Source organism: Dama dama, chromosome 28 (assembly GCF_033118175.1).
Source record: "Dama dama isolate Ldn47 chromosome 28, ASM3311817v1, whole genome shotgun sequence".
In the NCBI taxonomy this organism is placed as follows: Eukaryota; Metazoa; Chordata; class Mammalia; order Artiodactyla; family Cervidae; genus Dama; species Dama dama.
The window spans coordinates 12,858,021-12,884,802 of NC_083708.1; the positions used below are offsets into that span (position 1 = coordinate 12,858,021).

The following is a 26,782-nucleotide window of genomic DNA, read 5'->3' on the forward strand; positions in this document are numbered from 1 at the left end:
GAGCTGGTGTCAGGACTGCTGTAATGTACAGTCTGGCTCAAGAGGGCTGCAGCCCACGTCTGCCATCTACTCGTGTGTGTTTCTAAGCAATGCCAGCCTGATTTTCACCACATTTTAGTTTGTTTGGCAGGTGCTCAATGCATGTTATGCAGGGCCTGTCTTCATTTTCCAAAAGGGATTTAACTCTGAACCTCATATTTACATAATGAATGCTCAAAAATAGTAGCCATTGCTGTTAATTCAATTTCTACAAAAACTAAATTATGCTGCCTATGAGTGGATTATACACATCTATGCATGTAATAGAAATACATAATATAAATATATGCTATAAATTCTGCTGTTTCACAGTCTCTTATGTGTTTAAGCTTCATGAAAAATGACATTAAAAGGAAAATAAATAAATCTTTCCTAAATGGTCTTAAGGAGCAGAAGGAAAGTTTGGAGTTGTGAATAACTAAGAGTTGCTTTGGATTTGGAAACTGAAGTCCATTTTTATAATCTGTAAATGGAGGGAGATGTTTAAATCCACGAATAAAATCCTACAAACCAGGTTTTCATAAAGCTTAGCTTGTTCAGTCACAACCTGCGTGAGATGAAAACCTCAGACAGCAGGAGACAGTCGCTGAGAAAGAGTGATGGAAAACAGACCCTGTGACATCGTTTCTAGTTTCACAGCACAGCCTCGCGTCCTGATTGATGAGGGAGTCCGTCACTGCTCATTAACAGCAATAGTATCATCGTATAACTGTATTTAAACATAGCTGCGTTATTTATTACCTGGTTGTCATCACAGAGGTACTCAGAATTGTGGAATCTCAAGATAAGTAGAATTCTCCAGTACTCCTGCCTGGAAAACCCCATGGACAGGGGAGCCTGGCAGGCTATACAGCCCACGGGGTCTCCAGAGTCAGACATGACTTAGCGACTAAACCACCTCAAGATAAGGAGGAAGATTAAAGGTTATCTAGAGCCCAAAAATATCCTCATCAAGTTGTCATCCACTGAGACCTAACACGTCCCAAGGATGAGACACACCACCCCCTCCAACAGCCCTTACTATCTTTGAGTGACTTCAAACACATAAAGAAAAGAAAAACAGCCGTCCCTTACCTATGGCAAGGAACAGACTTACAGCTCGTAAGATACCCAGCTGTAACCTAAGGGTTAGATTCCTTGAAGTTTAATAAAAAGCTAATAATTTATAGCTAGCAAGTAAAATCCCAGACTCGAAAGCAGAGGGGCTCTGCTTCCCACACCAATAAAGTAGAGGCTGAGAGACAGCCCAGAGACTGGACTGAGTGAACTCTGAAACCAAGCTCAACCTGAGGCTGACATGAAGCATCTTGAGTCCACAAATTTAGACCAAGGCCAACTGAAAATAGGGGACATATCAAGAGAGCAGGATTTTGGCAGATGGAGACGATATGCAGAAAAATGCAAACCAGCCAAAAAGTCAGTATAAACACAGAAGGATCAAGCTAGTTTTACCAGCTCCCAGACCTAATGGGTGAGCCAGAACCAAGAAGGCAAGGCGTGCTCTGAGTGTTAAGACTCTGAGGATTAAGACCCAGGAGAGGGGCTTCCCTGGTGGCTTGGTGGTGAAGAATCTGCCTGCCAGTGCAGGAGACAGGGGTTCAATCCCTGATCTGGGAAGATCCCACGTGCCAAGGAGCAACTAAGCCCGTGTGCCACAGCTACTGAGCCAGTGCTCTCGAGCCCAAGAGCTGCAACTACTGAAGCCCACGTGCCTGGAGCCCAGGCTCCACAAGAGGAACCTGCAATGAGAAGACCAAGAACGCAACTAGATAGTAGCCCCCACTTGCCACAGCTAGGGAAAGCCCTCACAGTAATGAAGACCCAGCACAAACAAAAACTAATGAATGGGTGAAATAATTCACTTTAAAAAATAAAGACTCTGGAGAATAAGTATGTGCTTTGCATTGACCCGTGCTCTCATCTTTGCTGGACAAATAGGCAAAATGGAAACATCTCCAAACCTGAGTGTCTGTGGGTCTCATCTAAATAACTGTCCTTCCCCACTTGCTTTCCTTTGGTAGGTGTGGGATTATAGCATCATGAACAGATCTGAAAATTTAATAAGATCATTCCCCCACCCTTTCATGAACGGAAAGTATAAACTGTAGTCGTTGCCATCAACGTGCTAAAATAGCTCCCTAGTCCACATCCACGAGACAGTAACAGCTCCAGATTTTAAATCCCCCTCATCTGTCACTGGATAGGCCTGTTTTCTCTAACTTAGGTGTAAAGAAACGCCATAGAGAGGGCCACGCAAAAGTATTTTTTTATTTGGAATTGTGGGGCCTCCTCCTACACCCTAAGAGACTGGAGGGCAGCACCTGGTGATTTCCTGAAGGACAGACGTCATCCTGTTTCTTGTCCAACCACTTGCCATTGGCCAGTGGCATAATAATAGAGGAAATCATGTTTGTTTACTAAATAGATGATGGATAGGTTGCATACTGTTTGTCTTTTCTCAGACTCTATTTAAAGGGTTGTGTTTTTTTTAATATTTGTCTTATTTAATGATGCTTTTGGGGGGAAATTTTTTTAAGCACAATTTCTGTATTTTGTCACAGGGCATTCTTGGCTCAGGTTTTGCATTAAAAGTACAAGAACAGCACCGCCAGAAACACTTTGAGAAAAGACGGAACCCAGCTGCCAACCTCATTCAGGTAAATGTCAGTGCACCAGGAGCACAGTCCTCCCTGCAGGGGTGCTGGGTCGGGAACCAGTCTCTCTGTGGCCTCACTTGCAAGAGCTACCCTTTGGTTTTGTTTTTAAACATGAAGCTAGAACTTATTGCACAGTCTCAGATTGGTTCATGGGCTCCCCACTCCCAAACAGAAAAAGTAATACCTATTTTCAGTCAACGGTCCGTGCTTTGTTTGCATTCATTAATCATGCCAGCAAGGCCACAGGGGCTTCCACGGTGGCTCAGTGGTAAAGAACCTGTCTGCGAATGCAGGAGACCCAGCTTCGAGACCTGGGTTGGGAAGATCCCCTGGAGAAGGAAATAGCAACCCACTCCAGTATCCTTGCCTGGAGAATCCCATAGACAGAGGAGCCTGGCAGGCTACAGTCCATGGGGGTCACAAAGAGTTGGACACGACTTAGCAACTACACAGGAACAACAACAAGCAAGGCCACCCAGGTGTTAGCGAGGCCGTGCTGCTCCTGGAATGGCCTGGTTTCATTAACTACTTGGTGAAACACCATTGATCATTCAGGATGGAGCAAAAAACCTGCACTGCAGTTACCTTCTGCGGCCAGGTGTATGTGGCAGTTCTGAAGAACAACACATTTATTCAGAACGTCAAGGTTTAGTACTTGGGGGATCACTTTTAATGCCGTCTAGAGCAATATCTAGAAATACTTATTTTAAGAACTGGTGTTATGGAGTCCATCAGTGCTTGAGCACATTGAAAAGTGAAAGTTGCTCAGTCTTGTCCATCTCTTTGTGACCCCATGGACTTAGTCCATGGAATTCTCCAGGCCAGAATACTGGAGTGGGCAGCCTTTCCCTTCTCCAGGGGATCTTCCCAACCCAGGGATCGAACCCAGATCTCCCACATTGCAGGCAGATTCTTTATCAGCTGAGCCACAAGGGAAGCTCTTGAGCACATTACTTGAAGCTAACTCATAATGTATAGGTTCAGCATTTAAGCTTCTTTTCAATAACTCGGGGTTTGCTTCGTCAGTAAAGGAATGCTTTTCTTTTGTCCTCCATGTCTCTGGGGAGCAGAACCACCCTGGAAAACAGGTTAAAAATCACAAATATGTTTTCCTCTGGATCCATGCTGTGGAGTTCATATTTAATTACAGCAGAGATGATTATGTAATATCCTCCCTGCCAGGCGGCAGACGACCCAGAGCTGCAGAACCAGAGGCTCTGGGGCGGTGGCTGCGGTTTCTGCAACAGGAACAAGCACGTTCTCACTTACGCTGTGGGTTTCGGGAGAGGGAGGCGGGCAGCGGCCAGGACACAGCAGCCTTCCTGCAGCCTTTGCTTGTGGCTTGTGACGCTGGCACCTCCTGCAGAACTGGGCTGAGGGGAGGAGGGGCTCAGCAACCTCAGGAAGGGGGTCCATCTGTTTCTGCGGCCACAGGAGGGTGTCAGTGTTTAAACAAAGCTGTTCCCTGACGCCCAATGCGAACCACTGAGGGGCTCTAGTTTTTAACTTTCCAGGTTTTAAAGGGGCTCCAAAGATAAACTCTGTTTTCCTGAAGGAAAGATCCCTGAATAGCCGGAGTTTAAGATCTGAGGCCAAATGATGAGGGGTGATGAAGGAGAGCGTCCGCACCCCAGAGCACAGAAAACACCCCCACCCTGTGGAGCTTAACTGACTACAAGGTGTCCCCACATCTAATGCAGTTTTCTCCTTGCTGTTTTTCTCTTTCAATTCCTCTTTAATGTATACATCTTTCAGTTCTAGAAGGATGCTTTCTAGCCTTTGAGCGCAGAGTTACTCCCTGGGTTCCTCGAATCCATTTGAGCACAAGCCCTGTCCACCTGGGGAACAGAAAACACACTTCACACACACCTGATCTCAGAAGCACAGCCATGTCGCTGGCATGAATAATGATCAAATTTACTGAAGACCCAAAAAAGATATTGTTTTATTCGCTTTTTTTATTTTGTATATTTTCTCAATCAATGTGTGCTCAAAGTACAACCACTTCTGTGTACAGATCCTTGATATTTGTGGATATAAAAGGGAACTCTTGTCAAAAAACATCTTAGGCTATCCACTGTCCTGTTGGAAAACGAGGCCCCTGCTGGATTTCTGAGGCTCGGATCCCTTGTGATGACAGAGCTGACAGCTCTGCCCCAACACATTTGCCAGTGGCTGCAGGTGGCTGCTTACATTAGAAGTTCAGATCCTGGATGGAACCAACCACGTCTCAGGTGCTCACTAGCCAGATGCTGGCTATCGCACTGCATGAGACAGACACAGAGAATAACAGGAGGGAATTTCTGCTCTAACTCATTATTATTAGCTAATAAATTGTGAAAAAAAAATTTCCAATTGAACTTGAGAACAGATTAGATTTCCTGCAAGAAATCTCTGGGCCAGAGGCACTTCTATGCCAACAGCCATACAGAGCTAGGCCAAAACACTCTCTGAAGTCACCCGTAGAAAGCAACAAGGCTGATTGCAAAGCTTACTTAAAGATTTAGATTTTTATTTTATGGAACAGGGTAAGATAACATATTGTGATCAATAATGGAACTTGTACCAAGATGGGCAACAGTGGAGTAAAATCTTTTTTTTTTTTTACTTAAAGTTCTATATGGTATTCTAAACAAAAAAGAATTTAAAATGAAAAGCTCTAAGTGTTGAAGAATACCTTTAAACCTAATCATAGTTTCATCAATCAAAGTTGATTCTACCAATTTAAAAAGCAACTGTTGCCCTGTCCAAATGTAATTAATTTATTTATTCAATCCAAGTGTAATTAATTAATTTATTCAGTTCAGTTCAGTCACTCAGCCATGTCAAACTCTTTGAGACCCCATGGACTGCAGTATACCAGGCTTCCCTGTCCATCACCAACTCCTGGAGCTTACTTAAACTCATGTCCATTGAGTCGGTGATGCCATCCAACCATCTCATCCTCTGTCACCCCCTTCTCCTCCTGCCTTCAATCTTTTCCAGCATCAGGGTCTTTTCCAATGAGTCAGTTCTTTGCATCAGGTGGCCAAAATATTGTAGCTTCAGCTTCAGCATCAGTCATTCCAATGAATATTCAGGACTGATTTCCTTTAGGATGGACTGGTTGGATCTCCTTGCTCTCAAGAGTCTTCTCCAATACCACAGTTCAAAAGCATCAATTCTTCAGCACCCAGCTTTCTTTATAGTCCAACTCTTACATCCATACATGACCACTGGAAAAACCAAAGCTTTGACTAGATTGACCTTTGTCAGCAAAGTAATGTTTCTGTTTCTTAATATGCTGTCTAGGTTGGTCATAGCTTCTCTTCCAAGGAGCAAGCATCTTTTAACTTCATGGTCACAGTCACCATCTATGGTGATTTTGGAGCCCAAGAAAATGAAGTCCGTCACTGTTTCCATTGTTTCCCCATCTATTTGCCGTGAAGTGATGGGGCTAGATGCCATGATCTTAGTTTTCTAAATGTTGAGTTTTAAGCCAGCTTTTTCACTCTCCTCTTTCATCAAGAGGCTCTTCAGTTCCTCTTCGCTTTCTACCATAAGGGTGTTGTCATCTGCATATCTGAAGTTATTGATATTTCTCCTGGCAATCTTGATTCCAGCTTGTGCTTCTTCCAGCCTGACATTCCACATGATGTATTCTGCATATAAGTTAAATAAGCAGGGTGACAATATGCAGCCTTGACATACTCCTTTCCCAATTTGGAACCAGTCTGTTGTTCCATGTCCAGTTCTAACTGTTGCTTCTTGACCTGCATACAGATTTCTCAGGAGGCAGGTGAGGTGGACTGGTATTCCCATCTCTTGAAGAGTTTTCCACAGTTTATTGTGATCCACACAGTCAAAGGCTTTGGCATAGTCAGTAAAGCAAGTTTTTCTTTTTTGATGATCCAAGGGATGTTGGCAATTTGATCTCTGATTCCTCTGCCTTTTCTAAATTCAGTTTGAATTAATTTATTATATTCAAAAACAATACTAAAATTATTAAATATGTTCATTGTTTTTCCTTGCTGTAACCCCTAGTCAGAAGTCAGGGCTTTATGTTTTGATTATAGATTATAGGAATTTATTTGAAGGATGCTTTAGATTAAAAAGCAAGCTTCACTTGCTGATCCATCCATTTTCTCACCCAATTAACCTGCCTGGTTTGCTGACCACACAAAGCATCAAGACCAAGACGAGTCTCATCTGTTTGGGGCCAGAGTTGCTGTCTGTGTGCAGGGCCCTGGAGAGGCCCAGAATGCTCTGTCAGTCGGGCGCAAGGCAACTAAATTAACAGCATTTCAGGGTTGTATAGAAAAGTTTAAAACTTTGGCAGATTGCAACAAATTTAGTTGTATCAATATCTTTGCATGATTCACTTAAGTTATATTTTCCTTTCAAGTAGACCTGCCCGGGAAAAGAAAGCAACTACCAATGATGTTTAGAATACCTGCCCAACGTCACCACTTGTGTTAATAATGTCTGAGACTTGTGACGTGCCTCTTGCTGTGAGGTGTGTTTCTACTCCATTCTGTCACTTGATCCCCAGGACAGGCCTAGAAAGAGGGAGGGCTCAAGTCCTTGGTGTTGGAATCTGAATCCAGTGCGCTGGACTTATCCAGTGCCCCATGGATACGTCCCTAAAGCCTGAGGATTAGTATTTCAAGGTCCTTCAGAAGTTGCATGTGAGGAGTTAGTTTCCTTTGCACCAGTTCAGGGTGGAGCCAAGGTACTTTGTAGAAAACAGAAACAGGTGGATGAAATAAACTTGTGAGATGAAGGCTGACAGGGGACCTTATTTTCCTGAGGGAAGAGATGAGAAGATGCTGTTCTGGGGTTTCTCTGGGGGTCTAGTGGTTGAGAACGGGTTCCCTTGCGGTGCAGGGAACACCAGTACTGTTCCTGGCCTGGGAAGACCCTGCGTGCTGTGGAGCAGATGTGCCCCTGTGCCGCGGCAGCTGACGCTCACGTGCCCTGGAGCCTGTGCTAGGCCACAGAAGCCACCACAGTGAGAAGCTCTGCACTTCCACTCCTCTGCCAGCGAGTGGTTCCCCATCACCACAACTAGGAAAAGCCTGTGCAGAGATAAAGACCCAGCACAGTTAAGAAATAAATAAAATACTTTCAGAAAAGAATTGCAATTATATATATAACAAAAAAAGATGCTGTTCTGGAGAAATGAGTTGGCCCCAAAGAAAAGCAAACCATATGTTGAAACGTTGGCTTCCTCCCATGAAAGAATTGAGCCTTTATCCCATTACCCTAAAGTGAGGCCCCTAAAGTAAACTCAGACCACTGACACAGAGCTTGTACATCTTTTGTAATGCTTCAGTCATAAATAAGGACAGATGCTGAAAAAAGAAAATCATCCTAGATATGAAAAACATGACTTCAGAAAAAGAAGAAAACAGAAAAGGAGATAAAACTGAAAATCTCACCAAAAGTAGAATAAGAAGACAGAGATGAAAAAAGAAACAAAAAAGTAGGAAATTTGGAACACAATTCCAGAAGATCAAATATTCAGCCAACATAAGTACCTCAAAAAGAGTCCAGGGAAACTGAAGGTAACATTTTGTCAAAGAAATATCGTATTCTGTTTCTCCAGAACTGAAGGACAGGCGTGGCCACAGTAAAAGATCCCCCCCACACCCCGCAAGGGCCCAGCACTGATAGCAAAAAGCACCACAGGATACCCTTGTGAAATATGAGAACTCTTGCAAGAAAGTGAATCCTAAATGCTTTCTGAGCAGAACATACCCAAAGGGTCCTGAATCTAGATTTCATGGGTTTCTCATTAGTAACCTTAAAATTAGAAGACAGTGGAACAATAGTTTGAAAATTGTGGAGAAAAATTATTTCCAATCTAGAATTTTTTATCCAGCCATAATATTCATGGAGTGTGACAGTCACATACAGACGTTTTCAGATATGCAAAATCCCAACATTTTACCTACCATTTACCCTTACTCAAGAAGTCAATGTGTATATTTTACATCTTCTTTATCCATTCATCTGTTGATGGCCACTTGGATTGTTTCCATGTCTCCAATTGGCTATACAGCTGTAAGTGGGATTGCTGAATCATATAGTGGTTCTGTTTTTAATTTTCTGAGGAACCTCCATACTGGTTTTCTTTGCAGTGTATATACATACATATATATGTATATATGTTGCAACAACACAGATGGACCTTGTTATTATACAAAGCAAAAGAGCTAGACAAAAAGACAGATACTGCATGGTCTCACTTATATGTAGAATCCAGAATTTTTTTTAAATGTCAATCTAGAAACAGACCAAAAAGTGATTGCCAGGAGCTGGAAGGTGGGGAAATAGGATAAAAGGGTACAAGCTTTCAACTATAAGAATGAATAAGTTCTCAGGATCTAATGTGAAACATGGGGACTGTCATTGATAACCATGTTGTATAACTGAAATTTGCTACGCTTGTAGAACTTAAATGTTCCACACCAAAAAAAAAAAAGACAAGTATGTGAGGTGATGGATGTGTTAATTGTCTAGATGAAGGAGATCCTTTCAAAATGTATACATATATTAAACCGTCATGATGTAAACTTTGAAGATCTCACAACTTTATGTCAGTTATACCTCAGTACAGCTGAAGTCCGAAAAGAAGAAGGAGAAGCTGCTTGAATTGATCCTCCAAAACAAGGAGATGAATCAAGAAGAAGGAGACATGGGATCCAGGGAACAAGAGACCCCACATAGGGAGGAGAGCTGCCAGGCCAGAGAGCAGAGGGCGGGCCTGGAGAGAAGTCGTCAGGGAGACACAGTGGACTCACAGCTTTCTCAACATGGCTAATGAGTAGAATTTTAGAGTTCTGTTGCAGAGTTTAGGAATGTTTTCCTCAAAGGTACATAAAGGCAAATCAATAAATTAAAATAGGGTAATACTAACTCTACAAAAAGCCAAAATTAATTATACGGGAAAGAAAATAGTAGTCAATGGTACATCACATTGCTGAGCTAGGAACCGTAGTTATGTGGTCAAAGTAATGCAAGCTTTAGGTAGTGTTAACGAAACACTTAACTAAAGTTAACTGAAAGTTAACCAAAATTAACTAAAAATTGTCAGTAGGATGAGAGCAGGGGCACGTGTGTACATGGCTATGTCATTATCTTCTATGGTAAGAAAATTAAAAACCTCAAAGAGATACGAGAGCAATCCCTAAAATAAGGATTCTTAAAATTAAAAGCAAAAGCTATAAAAATTGAAGGGTTTGCCATTAAAGAACAAAAATGAATGAGAAGTGAATTGGAAAAAAAGAGATGACTGGTGTTTACCCTAAATATTTTTGTTCTCCAGCTTCTTAAATTCTGTACCTTGAAAAATTTATTTCATGTTAGTTATACCTTTGGATCATCAGCCAAAATTAAGATTTCCAGAAAGAATCAAATGTGCCATTGCTACAATACTCCAGACAGCACAGACTACTAAATCCTCCCTAAAGCATAATTATACTGACACGGTGCTGTCATTAGAGGCCAGAGTTTGAACTTGTTTGGCTGCCTCGAGCACCAGGTTGCATGGTAAATGGTGAACCTGGCTTTCATTTTGCTTCTTGCTGACTCATCCTTGGGAGTGCATGTGCCTTATAAATTAAGTCCCTCAGGGCAATTTCTTGCTAAGGACGGTGTCATTTTAGCCTTGAAGAGAGGAGCACTGACTCCTGGATCACATGGCTGTGGCCTTGGGTTCAGCTTCAAGAAGAGATTAGCTGAGGAAGAGCTGAGGACAGAACAGAGGTATTGGAGGGTGAGAATAATAGACTCGCTCCCTGCCACGTTGACTGCTAACTAGCATCGGCCCTGAGGCAGGGGCCACTGGCTTCCCTGCTCTCCCATTACAAGGTATTTTTAGGAGAAGCATAATGGAGGGAATAGAGCTTAGCTGTTGAGATAAATTTGATAGAAAAAGAATAAGAAGCCAGATCTCATTGTTAAGAAAATGTTCAATTTTCTTAGAGTGGCAGGTAATGTCTTGGTCCCATTTTTTTTGTTGTTGTTGTTGTTATGCTGTTATTTCAGATTTTTTTTTTTCACTTTTATCTAATAATGCTCAGACCTGCTGTGTACTTCTTACTTCTACAGGAGTCCTGCTTCCAAAGTATCTGAGTTCACATACATCCGACTCCTTCCATGAAAGTTGTCTTATTGAAGCCACATGGGTGGGGATGGGCCCTCTGGCCTTCACTGTAGAAGCTGTTGTTCACTCGCTCAATTGTATCCAGCTCTTTGTGACCCCATGGACTGCAGCACACCAGGCTTCCCTTCACTAGCTCCCAGAATGTGCTCAAATTCATGTCCATCAAGTCGGTGATGCCATCCAACCATCTCATTCTCTGTCACCCCCTTCTCCTCCTGTCTCAAATCTTTTCCAGCATCAGGGTCTTTTCCAATGATTTGGCTCTTTGTATCAGGTGGCCAAAATATTGGAGCTTCAGCTTCAGCATCAGTCCTTCCATGGGTTGATTTCCTTGAGGATTGATGAGCTTGGTCTCCTTGCAGTCCAAGGGACTCTCAAGAGTCTTCTCTAACATCACAGTTGTAAAGCATCAATTCTTCGGCTACAGTAATAAAACCATGTGTCTTTACTGATTACTCACTATCACTTGTAGATTGTGTTTGTACAGTATTTGCCAAAATTAATGTTTCAAGATGATATAATAATTGCTTTGTTCTCTGTAAGATGCCAAGATGCGTAGCATAAGTCTTGAGAGATTTGTAGGTTTTATCAACATGAGCTGTGTGAGGAAGGCTCTGGGCAAGGAAGCAGCGTCACTTATTTAAGCCTTCCTCAATAACATAAGAACCCTCAGGTCCTCCTATATATTTCCCCACTTTTTTATATCACTCTGGAACATCTTATTGAAGTATAAGGTGCTTGAGGGATGCAGCACAGCTCCTAGAAAACTGCACTGCATGCCTCCAGCAACCGGCGGAAGAGCAGCCCAGGCCAGCACCCCAGGGGCCCAGGGCCCCCCTCCCCCAGGGGAGCTCTGCACTGCCTGCCAACAGCAAGGACCAGCTCCCCTGCTTTGTGCTGTGGGAAGGAGAATCACGCAATGTGTCCTCTTCTGTGTCTTGTTTCTCTCAACAGTGCTCATGCAAAGTTCATCCACATTGTTGGGCATAGTTATAGTGGACGGCTCCTGTGTGATGCCCCACTGTGTTAGCATACCACAGCCCACCTGCTCCTTGTCCTGACAGCTGCTTAAACATTCCTGACTTTGGTTTATTAGGAAGGCTTCCCAGGTGGCGCCAGTGGTAAACAACCCACCTGACAATGCAGGAGAGATAAGAGACGCGGGTTCTATCCCTGGGTCCAGAAGATCCCCTGGAGAAGGGCATGGCAACTCCAATATTGTTGCCTGGAGAATCCTGTGGACAGAGGAGCCTAGTCTGCTGCAGTCCATAGAGTCACAAAGAGTTGGACACGACTAAAGTGACTTAGCATGCACATACACTGTTTAGACATAGAAAACAAATCTATGATTACCAAAGGGGAAAGGATTAACATATGCACAATACTATATATAAAATAGATGAATAAAGACCTACTGTATAGCACAAGAAACTACACACAATACTCTGTAATAACCTGTATGGGAAAAGAATCTGAAAATAACTAGATATGCATATAACAGAATTACTTTGTGATACCTAACACAACGGTGTAAATCAACTCTACTTCAGTTTTTTTAAAAGGGCTAGAGCTGGTTGGACTCACAGGTAGAGAGAACAGCATATTAATAGTGGCTACCAGTGGAGAGGGGAGGGGCAAGATAAGGATAGGGGATTAAGAGATACAAACTATTATGTATAAAATAAATAGGCTACAAGGCTGCGTTGTGTAACATGGGAATACAGCCAATAGTTTATTTTTTTATAATTTTATTTATTTGTTTACTCATTCACTTTGGGATTCGCTGGGTCCTCCTTGCTTTGCGCCAACTTTGTACAGTTTCAGTGAGCAGGGGATACTCCTTGCTGTGGCGTGTGGCTTCTCATTGCCGGGGGCTTCTCTTGTTGCAGAGCACAGGCTCTGGCCATCCAGGCTTCAGTAGTTGCAGCACAAAGTCTCTGTAGTTACAGCTCACGGATTCTAAAGTACAGGCTCAGAAGCTGCAGCACATGGCTTAGTCGCTCCATGGAATCTTCCTGGACCAGGGATCTAACCTGTGTCCTCTGCATCAGCAGGCAGATTCCTATCCACTGTGCCACCAGGGAACTCCAAGCCAATATGTTATAACTATAAATGAAATATAAACCTTTAAAAATTGTGAATCACTATATTGTATACCTGTATATTGTGCACCAACTTCAGTTCGGTGTGGTGGCTCGGTCGTGTCTGACTCTTTGCGACCCCATGAATCGCAGCATGCCAGGCCTCCCTGTCCATCACCAACTCCCGGAGTTTACTCAAACTCATGTCCATTGAGTCGGTGATGCCATCCAGCCACCTCATCCTCTGTCGTGCCCTTCTCCTCCTGCCCCCAATCCCTCCCAGCATCAGGGTCTTTTCCAATGAGTCAACTCTTCGCATGAGGTGGCCAAAGTAGTGGAGTTTCAGCTTCAGCATCAGTCCTTCCAATGAACACCCAGGACTGATCTCCTTTAGGATGGACTGGTTTGATCTCCTTGCAGTCCAAGGGACTCTCAAGAGTCTTCTCCAACACCACAGTTCAAAAGCATCAATTCTTCTGCACTCGGCTTTCTTTATAGTCCAAATCTCACATCCATACATGACTACTGGAAAAACCATAGCCTTGACTTGACAGACCTTTGTTGACAAAGTAATGTCCCTGCTTTTTAATATGCTATCTAGGTTGGTCATAACTTTCCTTCCAAGGAGTTAAGCATCTTTTAATTTCATGACTGCAATCACCATCTGCAGTGATTTTGGAGCCCAAAAAAATAGTCAGCCACTGTTTCCATTGTTTCCCCATCTATTTGCCATTTGCTTCAATAAATAAATAAACAGGAAAATTAATATTAAGGTTAAAAATAAATAGTGCCATTTTCAACATTATAGTGTACCTCTTTTGATGAACTTATAAACATTTCTGTTAAATATAGATGTAAGAGTGAGTAGCTGTACTATAAGATATTTATACTTCAGCTTTAATAAATATGGCCAAAGTTTTCCAAATTAGTTATATCAACTTTAAGTCTTTTTTTCTGCACACATTTATTCAATGATCATCTCATGGAAAGGAATATTATTAGATCACTGGTTTCTTCATTGTAGGTTTCAAAATCATGAATGAGGGTCAGACAGAAGGATTGTGACCTGTTTATACGAATTTGCCACACAAAATAGAATGTTTTGATTTATGACTTAAAAAAATTTCCTCTCTGGAGAGTAGAGTAAACACTTGGTCCCTAGAGATGTTTGCAGACTTATGGCAAAGGAAGAAATTCACAAAAATCTCTGTGGAAAGTAAGTTCAGGCGATCTCTCTGATAGACAGTTCAGAGGGAAGCTTCCAACAGCAGTCACCAAGCAGGCAGCAAGGACCAGGGAGAGATGCTAAGAACAAGAGCCGGGCAACCTGAGATGACATCTCACCTCTGCCAACCTTGTGTTAACTTCTTAATTTATCTGAGCCTTTATTTTCTCATTTACAAAATAAGGGTCTTAACGCAGACTCCAATTTGTGAGAGTTACATGAAAATACTTTGTATCACATGTATGGGGTGTAATTATGAGAAGTAGACCAAGCCTGTGTTTTACGTCAAAGAGCTATGAGCGTGTTCTTAGATGCCAACGTTAAATCCTTATGTGCTTTCTGGTCATATTCCGGAGAATACATTGTCCCACCTTGTTTAACAGTGCCTTCATTGTTAGCATTAGAAGTACTGTGTGGTTCAACCTCAAGGGATTTCAGTATATCACTAACATGCCCTGGTGGTCATCAGTTAACCAGCTAGCTTACTAATTAATTTACTAATTGCACTATGGATTTCCTTTCTCTCCCAAGTGTTGATGAAGTATGTGCTCCCAGGAGGCATGGTCACCTCTCATGTCTCCCCCTAACCAGTCCCAAAACTCCTGTGTTAGGCTTTGCAGTGCTTTTACTTTTGATATGAGTTATTTTGAAAAGCAGTTCTTCAGATGTGATGGAGTATGTATGACAGCCGAAAATGCCAGAGTTTTCTTCAACTCAGGTGTTTATCGGGGCCGAACATGACAAGGAAAAGATGCTTCATCTGTATGAATTTGCTTATCTCCTCCTCACTGCATTCTCTCCCCTTCTCTCTTTTGTTTTTCTTTCTTATGTCCCCACGTGTGCCGTGTGCAGTGCGTTTGGCGTAGTTACGCAGCTGATGAGAAATCTGTCTCCGTTGCAACTTGGAAGCCGCACCTGAAGGCCTTGCACACCTGCAGCCCCACCAAGTAGGTGTCAGTGTGACAGTCGGCACTGTAGCTGAGTCTCCTTAAGTTTGTAAAACAAGCCACACGCACACAACCACACACAGAACCGCAACCACACACATACACGTGTCGATTCGAGGATTGTCTTATTCTCTGTTGTTTTTTGAGATTCAAACCTGTTTGGTAACAACTCAGATGTGAAAGTGAGTGTACTCAGTATCATGGCTCACCATCCACAGATTGGGCTTAAAGATGAAAAGAATCTAAACTTTATAAAGATTCACTTGTACTGTTTCATGCTTATTTTCTAACATCTCATTTCATAAAGCCCACCAGAATTCCTATAGTAAGTGCTGTGGTTCTAGAAAACCAGTGACTCTTAAAACACCCCCCATCATCTGACCAACAAAAGGCTGTTTGGGAAGCATTGTGTCTGCACATTTAAGCCCCTCAAGGTCATTTCTCCTTGAGGGACACCTCACAGGACAGGCGTTGAGCTTCACTTGCAGATCAAACAGACATCAATAGCAAAACACGAGAAGAGGTGGGCACAGTGAGGGGAAGGCAGCACTCCAGTACAATTTGGTATTAGTGTTCAAAATTTAAAGAGATGTTACTTCCATTCACATGATATCCACCAAATAGGTCACCTGGCTATGCTTCAGCTCTGGTTGGGGAGTTGCAACGCTTCTATGTTTGGAAGGGAGGGGGCTGGGAAGATGCTACACATACTGAGGGCTGCCACAGGATCTTTAATTCCCAAACAATCCCTAGTCCCGGAAGCCTGGACTCTGGTTCAGCTGACACACAAAACCATAATCACCATCTAATTAAAGAAATCCTCAGTGAAACTGGCAAAGCCGGTAAGTCAGAGACGGGCTCGCTGTGAGTCACCCCCTGGACTAGTGGTCAGTCCCTGGATTGTTCAGAGTGCATTTGAGCATCTGCTCTGTCTTTTCAGAGCCCATTAAAGCCTTAATCCCAGGGGCCTCATGGGATTGGAGGCAGCCGATGACTGTGATGGTCCTAGAAAACTCTTCTTAGCAGAGGGCAGGAGAATCAGCTGGGGAAGCCCTCACGGCTGGTTCCCTGGAGCCACTGTCTCCCAGGAGATCTGTGGGACCGTTGTTAACTCATGGGATCTGTTACAATGCTTTCCTGCCCTGCCCTGAGCCTGGGGTTCACATCCATACGTATATGATGAGAGCTGGCCAAGGTCACCTCTGACCCTACGGGGGAGGTCAGGGTCACACCTGTGCCTACACCAGTGATGGAGATGCACTGACCCAGGATGCTGGAGGGGGCGCAGTCTCAGCAGGCATAGAATTCACTTTTCATTCAGATCTCAAAATTCAGTGAAATTCCCCTTATTCAGTATTAGATTCTTTCAAAGTTTTAGTATTTTAAAACAAAAAAGGAATATAACTGGTGTGCCATCTGTTCCTTGGGTATATATGAATCAAAAACGGGAATTGTATAGAAAGTGTATGTCTCATCTCTAGGAAGGTTGCTGGGGAACGTGTAAGAGGTAGGCTAGTGGGAAAAAAAAAGAAAAAAGAAAACAAAACAAAAGAAGACTCTCGAGTGACAGGAGAGTGTGGGCTATTATTTTATTATGTGTGATTATTTGGCTTCCCACTGCCTGCCGTTTTTGGTTTCAAAGCCATCCTGAAACCTGGAAAAACTATTCAATAATGAGTCAAATTCTTGCAGTGCATAAACTGTTGTTTTACTCCCATGACTTCTTTTTTTCTAGTATTTTCCCTGTTTTTAGTGGGAGTGGAGAAATTTGCGCACATACCTGCCTTCATCCTGCCCACTGTGGCCACCAGCACGTCTCCCTGCGCCCTGGGAGCCTCTGGGTCTCAGCCTTATTTATGAATGACAGGGGTGTGCCCAGTAGGACAACAGCCACTGCAAAGCTCCTCTGCCTTCAGTTCATAGTTTATTGTCCCAAACAGCATGGTTCCTAATCCTTGCTGTTATTGTCGTTTTTTGTTAAACCATTGAAAACATGATGGTTAATTATGGACTCTTTCTCAAGGAAAATATTCAACACCTAACAATCAAAATTTTGCCTTCAATTTTAATGTATTTACAAACTCCCTGAAGACAAGTTCAGAACCTTTGCTTTAGAAACAATCCTACTTTAATCAAATGTGTAGGTTTGTGAGGAGGCTAATTTACAATGACTTAGAGGGATAATTTTACATTTGTAACTAACTGGCTTACTGACTGCAGAGTGATATAGTAAGAAACAGATCAAAACTTCTTACTCACATCAGGAATTTCCTAGAGTGTTTCAGGTTAAGAATCTCTGAAGGGAAAGTTCATTCGCCCATTCATGGGTTCCTGCAGACATGAGCGCAGTCAGGGAGGAAGGGATTTCCCTCTGCCTTTCTAGGTCCTTCCAGATGGTCTAAGAATTAAGTTGACATGAGACAGATTAACAGGAGAAAATCAAGAGTTTAGCAATATGTTCACATGAGAGGGACCCAGAAGAACTGAGTGACTCGACAAAAGTGCCCAAACCCTCTCCTTCAACACCACCGTCAGCTGAAGACAAAGGAGGATGCTGGGTCTGGTTTGGGAGGAAGGCAGTTTACCCGGAGACAGGGAAGAAACTGCTTGGTAAAGGAGTGCTGGTTGGACTAGCAGGGAAGACAGGACGTGGACAGGACTCTAATGGAGACACTGTCACCTTCAGGCCCTGCCGAGCGTCCCACCACACCCGGCCCATCGTCCTCACAGACCCCTCTGGCAACAGCCCTATTCTGGGGAAACAGGCCCTTTATCTAAATTCTTTTAGGTCGTTAAGGGAGAGATAACAAGAAAAACTTCCTAAGACTTCCATTTCTTAAAAAAAACAATCAGCCTGAGGCTCCAGAGGGAAGGGATATATGTATCCCTATGGCTGATCCGTGCTGACCTATGGCAGAAACCAATACAATACTGTCATTATCCTTAAATTACAAATAAAGAAAATAATAATCAGCCTGAATTTATGCTCATGCCAGAGGCACGTTGGGGTGCCAGATTTGGAGGTGCCACATTCTGTTCCCCTACAGCACCTGCTGGGTCACAGTGCTGCTCTGGGCATAGGGAATGCAGCAACGGTGGAGGAGGAAAACCAGGAGAATCTCAGGCTGAGCTCAGGGAGTCTAAATGCAAGAGATACTGGGAAGAGACAGCAAAAATAAATAAGCAAAATATATAATAGAGTAGATGATGCTAAGAGCTAAAGAGAAAAGTAAAGTAGGAGAGGAATTGGGGGGGGTGGGCACTGGGGGCTATGATTTTAAATAGCTGGTCAGGGGAGAGAGTATATTATCAACAGCAGGAGCAGCAACAATGACTTTGTTATCAGTAAAGACCGAAGCCCAGGATCTTGTCCTCCCAGTGAGAGAAACCATGGGCTGCCTTGACCTCTCATTGTTATCCCAGGGAGAAGGATGATGGAACAGCTGTGAGGGGGCAGGGGCAGAGATGCTTCTCAGACCTTCTGGACACTCTCCTTTCTGATCCGGTTCGTCTGCCGCATGCACTTTTGAGGTCTTAGTAGTTGCAAAGTTTTGTTTTAATGACAGAAAGATTTAGGAAAGGAACACTTTTCTTGATTTTCATCTCAAAGAGAGTGAAGGCTCTGCGGGGGGTGAAGCACAGGTAACTGTGCTATTTGGGGAAATGAGTCAGATAGTTTACGAAGCTGTGTGGATCATCAAGCTCCCCAGGGCCACGTGGCACCTTAGGGAGTTAGAATTTAGAGATTTTCAACTTCAAGGCCTTCCATTTAGGCATAAGAAAATTGAGACCCACAAGAAAGTGAACCATGTGCCCAAGGACACACAGCTCATTTACAAAGAGTAGGGACCCTACACCATGTTGGGTAGACCCGAATTTGCTAAAACGGTTTATTAGACCACCCAACACTAAGCTAGGTTGTCTATATGCTAAATTTCCTGCAAGGAATCCATATTAAAAAAAAAAAAAAAAAAAAAATCTACCTCCACAAGTTATTAACATACAAAACCATAGTACACATGAACTAAAGCAGATTAAATAGCCCCAAAGGCTGCCTGAACTGCAGGGACCCCAACTTCAGTGTAACCAGAACAGCCTCTACTGACGATGATTAGGTCAGAACCACTTTTTCCTAAACCCTGGATGACTTTGGCTGATGAAGACTCTATAGCTTTCGGTCACATGTGGGCAGTATCTCGGGTCTGTGTCACAAAGAAACACAAGTTAGAAATTTGGGTACATTTATGATGAAGTGTTTTGCTTCTGTGGCTCTTGCTCGAAAAGAAAGGATTAATCAAGGTACTTGATTCCCCAGTTTGGTCATTATCAAGTGCTGTAAATGTGTTCACCATGTATCATCATTTTTCTTCTGTCTGCACGCACCTGAAGGAAAGAGCAAGGGGAAGCTTCAAGCAGGTTTGTAATTTCTGTTCTGCTACGTGTTTGTTGGTAAATCTGATCCCTCACCTATGTTTTAAATGTGTCTCATGTGAGAAAAATCGATCAACAAATGCAAGGTGATTAAAAGTGACCTTTCACAAGATTGCCTGCAAAGGTTGCTGTTGTATTGATTTTCCACCCTCTTGGGAGTGTCTTTCCCTAGGTCACTCAATGCTTTTTACAATCTGCAGAACATGGGACATTCTGGGGAAAAATAATAATTATGGTCTTTGGTTGTTCCTTGCTGCTATTTTCCCAGAGTCCGACTGAGTATTCAAATCCCATGAAACAGGATAAGATCCACTCCCTTCACCAGGATCCTTCTTTTAGAGTGAGAAATTGCGTGGTTTGGGGCAGGAGGTGGGAAGGAACAGTGTGTTCAGGAGGTAAGGACACGCTCTATGTGATGTCTCCAGCTCGTTCAGAACTCAGGCGCCCTAATCCTTTAGTTAGGAAGAAGATAATCCTCCTGAACACGTCACCGAATGAAGCTCACTGTACGATCATTCTTCTGTGCCTTAGAAGGAAATGCTTTATCAGATTAAGTAGCAGGAAGCTAGACCCAGAGGAAAGAGCATGCTTTAACCTGGGTTCATGACTGCCAAGAAGGATCTGGGCTTGGGAACAGAACCCAGAAGGAGAGAGGCACATGGATCCCAGCCCAGATGGGGTGAGGAGGGACAGAGGAGAGCCAGCAGGAAGTCCCACACCCTGGGATTCCTTCCCATGAGGGATGCAAGGCTTTTCTGGTCTTGACCACCCATCCCAGTAAGGAAGAAACACAGGCACCCCCCTGCCCTGGGCTGGCCCCTGAGTGGGGAGCCATCAGGGGTCTGGGGATTGTGTCATTAGCTTTGTGCTGTTATATGAATGATCATTATATATTTATCATGATGTATTTATTCACTCCTGAAATCAAAGTTGCGAGTTCTCTAGAGGTGATAAGTCTCTGGGTCATCCATTTCTGCATTATCTCAACACCTGAAACAATTATAAACAGCGGCATAGACACGTTCGCTAATGATGAGAGGTAGATGTGATTGGATGTACCCACTTGTCAGGGTAGGGAAGCCCCCATGGGTTCTGGCACTGGAGACGCTTCTTTTACGTGGCTGATACAGAGTAAAAGCAGAAGGCGGTGGTGCTCTCCAGGTGGTATTTCCAGAAAGTTTTAGTGGCTCGAAGAGTTGCTCTTCACTTTAGAAGTATTTGTGCCCAAAGAGAAGAACTGGGCTTTAGACACTGGATAAGTTGGGTTGAGCAGCTATGCCCCTCGCGTCCTGCTTCTTGTAGACTCCACGCAACCCCACTCTCCTCCTGGGTGGAAATTCTACTCGAGACAAGTCAAACAAAATAAATCATAGTCACTGTGAGCCGTTTTGGTCTCATGGGTGACATTCGAAGTTTTCTTTGTCTTGAGGGCCATCGATTTACAGATTATCTCAAAGAGGAACCTGTCAATTTATTGTCAGTGTGAAAAAAAAAGGACCCTATCGTCTCCAAGTCCTCAGGGAAGAGACCCTCTTTGGCAGGCATGACCTGAAAATCAGGTCGCCTGTCTGGCTTTCGTTCTCCAGAGGGGCCATTTGTAAATCTTGTGGCGGTTTTGCTTCAGCACAGCCATGAGTGAGGGGCCACCTTGGTCTGACAGCAACACTGCCCTTCTCCGAAAATCACCAAGGCAGAGGGCACAGACTGCAGTCCCACTGTCCAAACATGAACTGACCAGACTACAACCAAACATTCTAAATGCCGTGATGCTCATGTTATTTATATACCTAAAACGTTATACTATGTTTACCTAAACATCATATACCATGTTCATATACCTAAAGTGTTAAGATCTATTCTGCATGGTTGGGGCTGAGTCTGTCAGCGATTACCTACCCCCTGTAGACTTGTACTTGGGGCTTCCCTGGTGGCTCAGCGGTAAAGAATCCATCTGCAATGCAGGAGACACAGGAGATGTAGGTTTGATCCCTGGATCAGGAAGATCCCCTGGAGGAGGAAATGGCAACCCACTCCAGTATTCTTGCCCAGAGAATCCCCATGGACAGAGAAGCCAGGCAGGCTACAGTCCATAGGGTCACAAAAAGTCGGACATGACTTAATGACTAGGCAACAAAAAAACAGACTTCAACTGAGCCACGCTGCTGGCTCAGAGAATCACACGGAGACATCTAGCTTCTCCGCAGTCTTTGAACATTTGGCAAAAACCACCGTGAACACACCATATGTTGCTGTGTGGTACACGTCTCACTTCACGCTTCACCGGCACACACTGGGGTTTCCTGTTCGCCAGTCCACACATCATGTCACCACGTGTGAAGCTATGACAGGGAATGTGCTCGATAAACACTTCTTGGGTGGCATAATAAAATACCGCTGACCTCTAGTACTTTACGTGAAGAGAGAGAAGAGACCGACAAGAGAGGTCAAGAGGAGGAATATAAAAAGAGAGAAAAGGAAAACTTAACATTCCAGTCATCTGCAGGAAATAAGCTTCAGTCCCACTTTAATGTGACCTTTGATTCCCCCGCTGTGACCCCCAGGGCAGTGATGTGTTCATGGCACATGCAGACAGACTGTTGTAACATCAGTAGCACCAGCCCAGGAAGTAACAAATCTGCCCTCCCTTGAGCAAGTGTGCACAAAGGAAGTGCATGCTGATGATGAGTCTCCCTTAGAAGCAGCAGCTCTGAGTCCAGAATACGGCTGGCGAGTGCTGGACCCACGTTCAGACCGGCTGATGGCACCGCTTTGGCTTCAGCTGTACCACTGTGATTCAGACAAGGGAGCATGGATACACTGCAGCCAGCCCTGTTATCCTCCAGAGCCTGGAATCTCCTAAATGCTTCCTCGAGGGACCTCTTTGTAAATGCTAAGACCTGGGAGGGACCCAGATGTAGGAGAGGCTACCCAGCAGCCAGCACTGCCCCCACTGAGGGGCCAGGACAGTAGATCAGGCCTCTCTCTTCACACTCATCTACACCTCTGAGGAACTGGGTTCCCTGCTTCAGGACCTTCTTGTGAGAAGATTTTGGCTTCCTACATGGAGGTTAGCTTGTGGTTTCTAAAAACTCATGCACAGCCTCTCAGGCTAAGGAAAGGCACCCAGTCTCAAGATGGTGACCGATTCAAAAAGCTTCTTTAAAATAGAACATGTCAGCCTCCAGGAGAGCTTGCTAACCTAGCTTAGCGGAACAAGAGCGACCATGGTACCAGGTCAGGTGTGAATCACCATCCATCTCAGCCGACCCTGCCCTGTTCCTCTTCTGAAGCCAAAAATGCTGCTTCTTGGGCATGGTTCAGTTGTTTACTTTTTCCTTTCCATCTTCCCACTGAAACAGTTCTCATCCCACGTGTGGTGGTGAATGGTGTCTACTGATTTTATTCCAATTAATCATCCCACTGAGTAACTTTTCCCACTCGTTTTATAAGCTGGGCAGTTCTCTGTTTGGGTATAAATGGCCACTTCGCAAGGACAGAATGTCCCTGTAAACGCATCCAGCATCCTCACCTTCCTCTCTGCCGCCTCCACCAAGCTGACTAGGCTGTGAGTTAGCTATCACCATGGTACGAGAAAGCTCTTACTTCTTCCTACCTGTTAAGGTTTTATTGCTGCAAGGACAGATCATACATCAGAGGCTTGGGGATTATCCGTATATCTCCCTGCCTCTGCTAACCCTGTCTGCTTAATCAACACTCAGCGACTGTATGCCGGCTTTGTAGTTAAACCGCCTTTATGCAGTTCATGAGGCATTAAGAGAGCCCTCCAGACTTCTTAGTAGACTCTCTGTGAAGTTGCTTTAACAGGTGCTTGTCAGACAGTTATAAAGATGCGTGTCTTAAAAGTTAAAGCATAAGCGAGACTCTCATTACATTACATCCTGTGCTCTGGTCCACAGGGTGCTTTGCCCGAACTGTTCCTGCACGGTTGCCTTTATTAGGTTCTGAGAAGTGTGACTCTCAGGAGAGAATGCGACAACACGGATGGAAACACCGTGCACTTCTATTTCTTCTGCCTTTATTTTCCATTATTTATATGTCTTTCTTTTGTGTGCAGTGAATGATCTGCATGAGTTGTTAAACTAAACTCAGGGAAATGAGACTTCTTTTTTCGGCACAGTCAACTTGCGTCCTTACTGGCAAAAGGTTAGGTTGTTGCTAAAACAGTTTTTTTTTTTTTTCAAAATAGTCTCTTTTTCTGTTCGCATTTATTGATCGAAGGAAAGGATTTAGTCTTTGAAAAGCACATTGTAAGAGTTAATATAAGAAAAATGCTCTTTTTCTAACAAACTAGCAACCTAGAATATTTTCTTTTATCTTTTCGAACATGTTCTATCTGACAATTGATTCCTTATATTTACACCTTCAGGTTTCATACAAACCAAGAACTTTTTTATTTCAAGGTGGATTCTTTACCAGCTGAGCTATCAGGGAAGCCCCTATTTCAAAGCAATTAATGTTATCTACTTCATTGATTCCTATAAAGATTTTAATAGTTCTAGAATATTTTATTCCTCAATCATTTATACCACGTTGCACTGTTACTTATTACAAGGGTTGCTATACCCTAAAATATTTATATTCTTATTTTTGTATGCAGCAGATGTGAAGACATAGACTACCATCCTTTGGAATGCCTGTTTCAAAATCTAATTATTTCTACTTAACCATTAAGAACATGGCACCCATTTTGAGCAGCACAATTAATTTACAGTTTGTCCTTGGTGTTTAAATAGCCCATGTACTTACACATGAACAACGAGGAAGCCAAATGGCTTTGTTTTTCAAGACCACAAGCCCCTGGGCCCTTTCCTGGTTGCGACCGCCTAGTAACGAGCTGCTGTCTCCCCCTCACTCCTAGTCAGGTCTGTAGTCATAAGCAGAAGCTCTTCAGAATACACACCTCATGGAAGCAGAGGTACCAGCATCCCGGCTGCTGACATGAGATCTGAGAATGCCAACTAACCTCAGGTGCATGACCAGGTCACCCCGCCCTCTACTGAGCCCTGCTCAGACTCACTCTTCTGAGGACTCCTGAATGAGGTTTCCAGCCCGCTTGTATTCCTCCCGCTGCCTGCTGCCTGCTTGGATCCCCTGCGCCCTGGGGATGAGCAGGCAGGTCCGAGCGGCCCCTCCTGGCGGCGGACGATGCTGAGCGGTGCACGTACTGGGTTGTGCTGGCTGCGCTGCGCTGCCTAATTGTGCCAGGGGCGAGAATTTGCAGGAGGCTTATCCTGTGAAGGGCGGAAGCCCTTATTAAGCGTAATGTTAACTACAGCATTCTGAGTCCAAGAGGATTACCTTGGGGATGCTGTGACGCCACCCAGTCCCTGGCAGGGATCCCCCAGGAGCCGATTGCACGCTGGCCATTTGAGGAACACAAGCATCTGGGCACAAGAATCCCTGCAGGGCAGACATGCCTTCTGCCTTAAGAGAGCCTGTGGCCAGGGACCAGGGGCTGCACACCGTCAATGACCACAGTCACCTTTTGGTTACTTTCTCCAAGGAGAGGCCTCCTTGTTGTTTCTTGGGGATAGTCTTTGGCAACCTTCCTAAAAGAACACTGTCTCACAAGCCTTTCTCAAAAATCACCTTCATAGATATCACAAAAAAGCTGAAAAATAATGAAAACATCACTGGACTAGGGAAGAGTATTTTTTAATCAATGTGTGTTTTCAATAGCAGTCACCTAACTCATTTAATAGTAAGTTCATCAAGGTGCTCTGCTGATTTGCAAATGGGAAATGAACTACAAAAATTAATAAAAGTAAACTTTTTGTAGGAAAACACAAGGACAGATCTTTGACTTGGAAAAGAAAATATTGCTTGGCTAAAAAGTTCTGGATTAGGATATTATTCTTAACAGTCATACTATGTCAGAAGACATATTATGTCAGAAGAAAGAGTGAAAACATTACATCTTTTTTTTTTTCTAATTTAGTGTTTAATGTGTTGCGTTCACTTCAAAATAATTCTAGAGAATATTTTAACATTAGATGTGGCAAATATTCACATACTTTAGGACAAAAGGGGAAAGGGTAACCGGAACTCATTTATATCAACTCTCATGCCTTAAGTAGTACTGAGATTCAGAAAATAATATTATTTCTATTTCCCGTTAATTCTTAAAGACAATATTAAATGTTTTGTAGGGACAATTTTTAAATATTTTATAAGAGTATTTTTTGAAGTTTTTGTTATTATAAATAACATTGGTAGATTTAATGCTGATACCTATTTTAGATTTTTTAAACATTTTTAGCAATTGAAATTTTTAAAAAACTAAATTTCATATTAATGGTTTTATAAAATTATAATGCTTTTATCAGTTTCCTATTCATTCAGTTGGCAAAGGAAAGAGAGATATCTTGAAAGTTTGAGTAATAATTTGCTATTAACTAAACCCAACCTTCTATAGTAATTAACATCTGTTAGTTCCAGAAAAGGTAATGGATTAAAGTATAATGAGACCACTTGTAACAGCAGCTCTGTCGACAAGCCATTCATTAATCTAAATAGAGGTGCATAGGTGCGTTCCTGAACCAGATCATTGTACATTTAAGTAACGGAACAGATGGCCGAAACTGAAAAGAGGTTTGTAGTTTCTACTATTAAAAAAAAACAAAGCTTGAAAAGAGTGGGCACTTTGAGCACCATCCCTTTGAGGGTTTGTTTAAACATTGTGAGCTTTGGATGACATGGAGAATGTAGCCTGGGCATAAGAAGATGCAGTTTTATATGTTATTGTTGTTGAATGAATCCATCATTTGATCACACGTTTGTCAACTGCAGAGAAAGCCCTGCCTGATGGGACTGTGTAAATGAGCCCTGAACCGTCTGCCCTGCCTGCCCTCTGCATGCGCCCCAGCAATCCTGCCTGCGTCTGCCCTCCGCACAGAGCTGTCAGCCGCAGAGCCAGCATGTGGGTCCTGACCAGGACCTGCTGACCGCTGTAGTCCATTGCTCGATGTGTTTTCACATAAGCACACAGAAAACACGGTGTCTTCTTAGAACACCATTTGTTAAGCAGCTAGGCATGGAAAAATCAATGTTACTGTGCTTGTTAGCTATAAGACATGGACCCGCCAAACACATTTGCTGTTGGCAAGCTGCCGCTGAGAACAGTGGACAAGGCAGAAAGTGCAAAATAACCTGCTCCACGTGGTCTCAGAGAATCCCTGTCCATAAGAATGCTGTCTCCATGTCCCACAAAAGCTGCATCTGGACAGTGGGCC

General features: G+C 43.4%; 1 protein-coding gene across 2 annotated transcripts in view; it reads left to right on the plus strand.

Annotated features, from left to right (window-relative positions):
* KCNQ5 (potassium voltage-gated channel subfamily Q member 5) overlaps positions 1-26,782 on the plus strand; it is a 587,063-nt gene that overhangs the window by 485,928 nt on the left and 74,353 nt on the right. Inside the window, exons 7-9 of one of the 2 annotated variants that reach the window (XM_061131817.1) lie at positions 2,601-2,696; positions 15,004-15,098; positions 19,488-19,514. In XM_061131817.1, coding sequence (XP_060987800.1) covers positions 2,601-2,696; positions 15,004-15,098; positions 19,488-19,514 — 218 coding nt within the window. The remainder of the gene's footprint in view (positions 1-2,600; positions 2,697-15,003; positions 15,099-19,487; positions 19,515-26,782) is intronic. The other variant, XM_061131818.1, reaches the window with a different exon arrangement.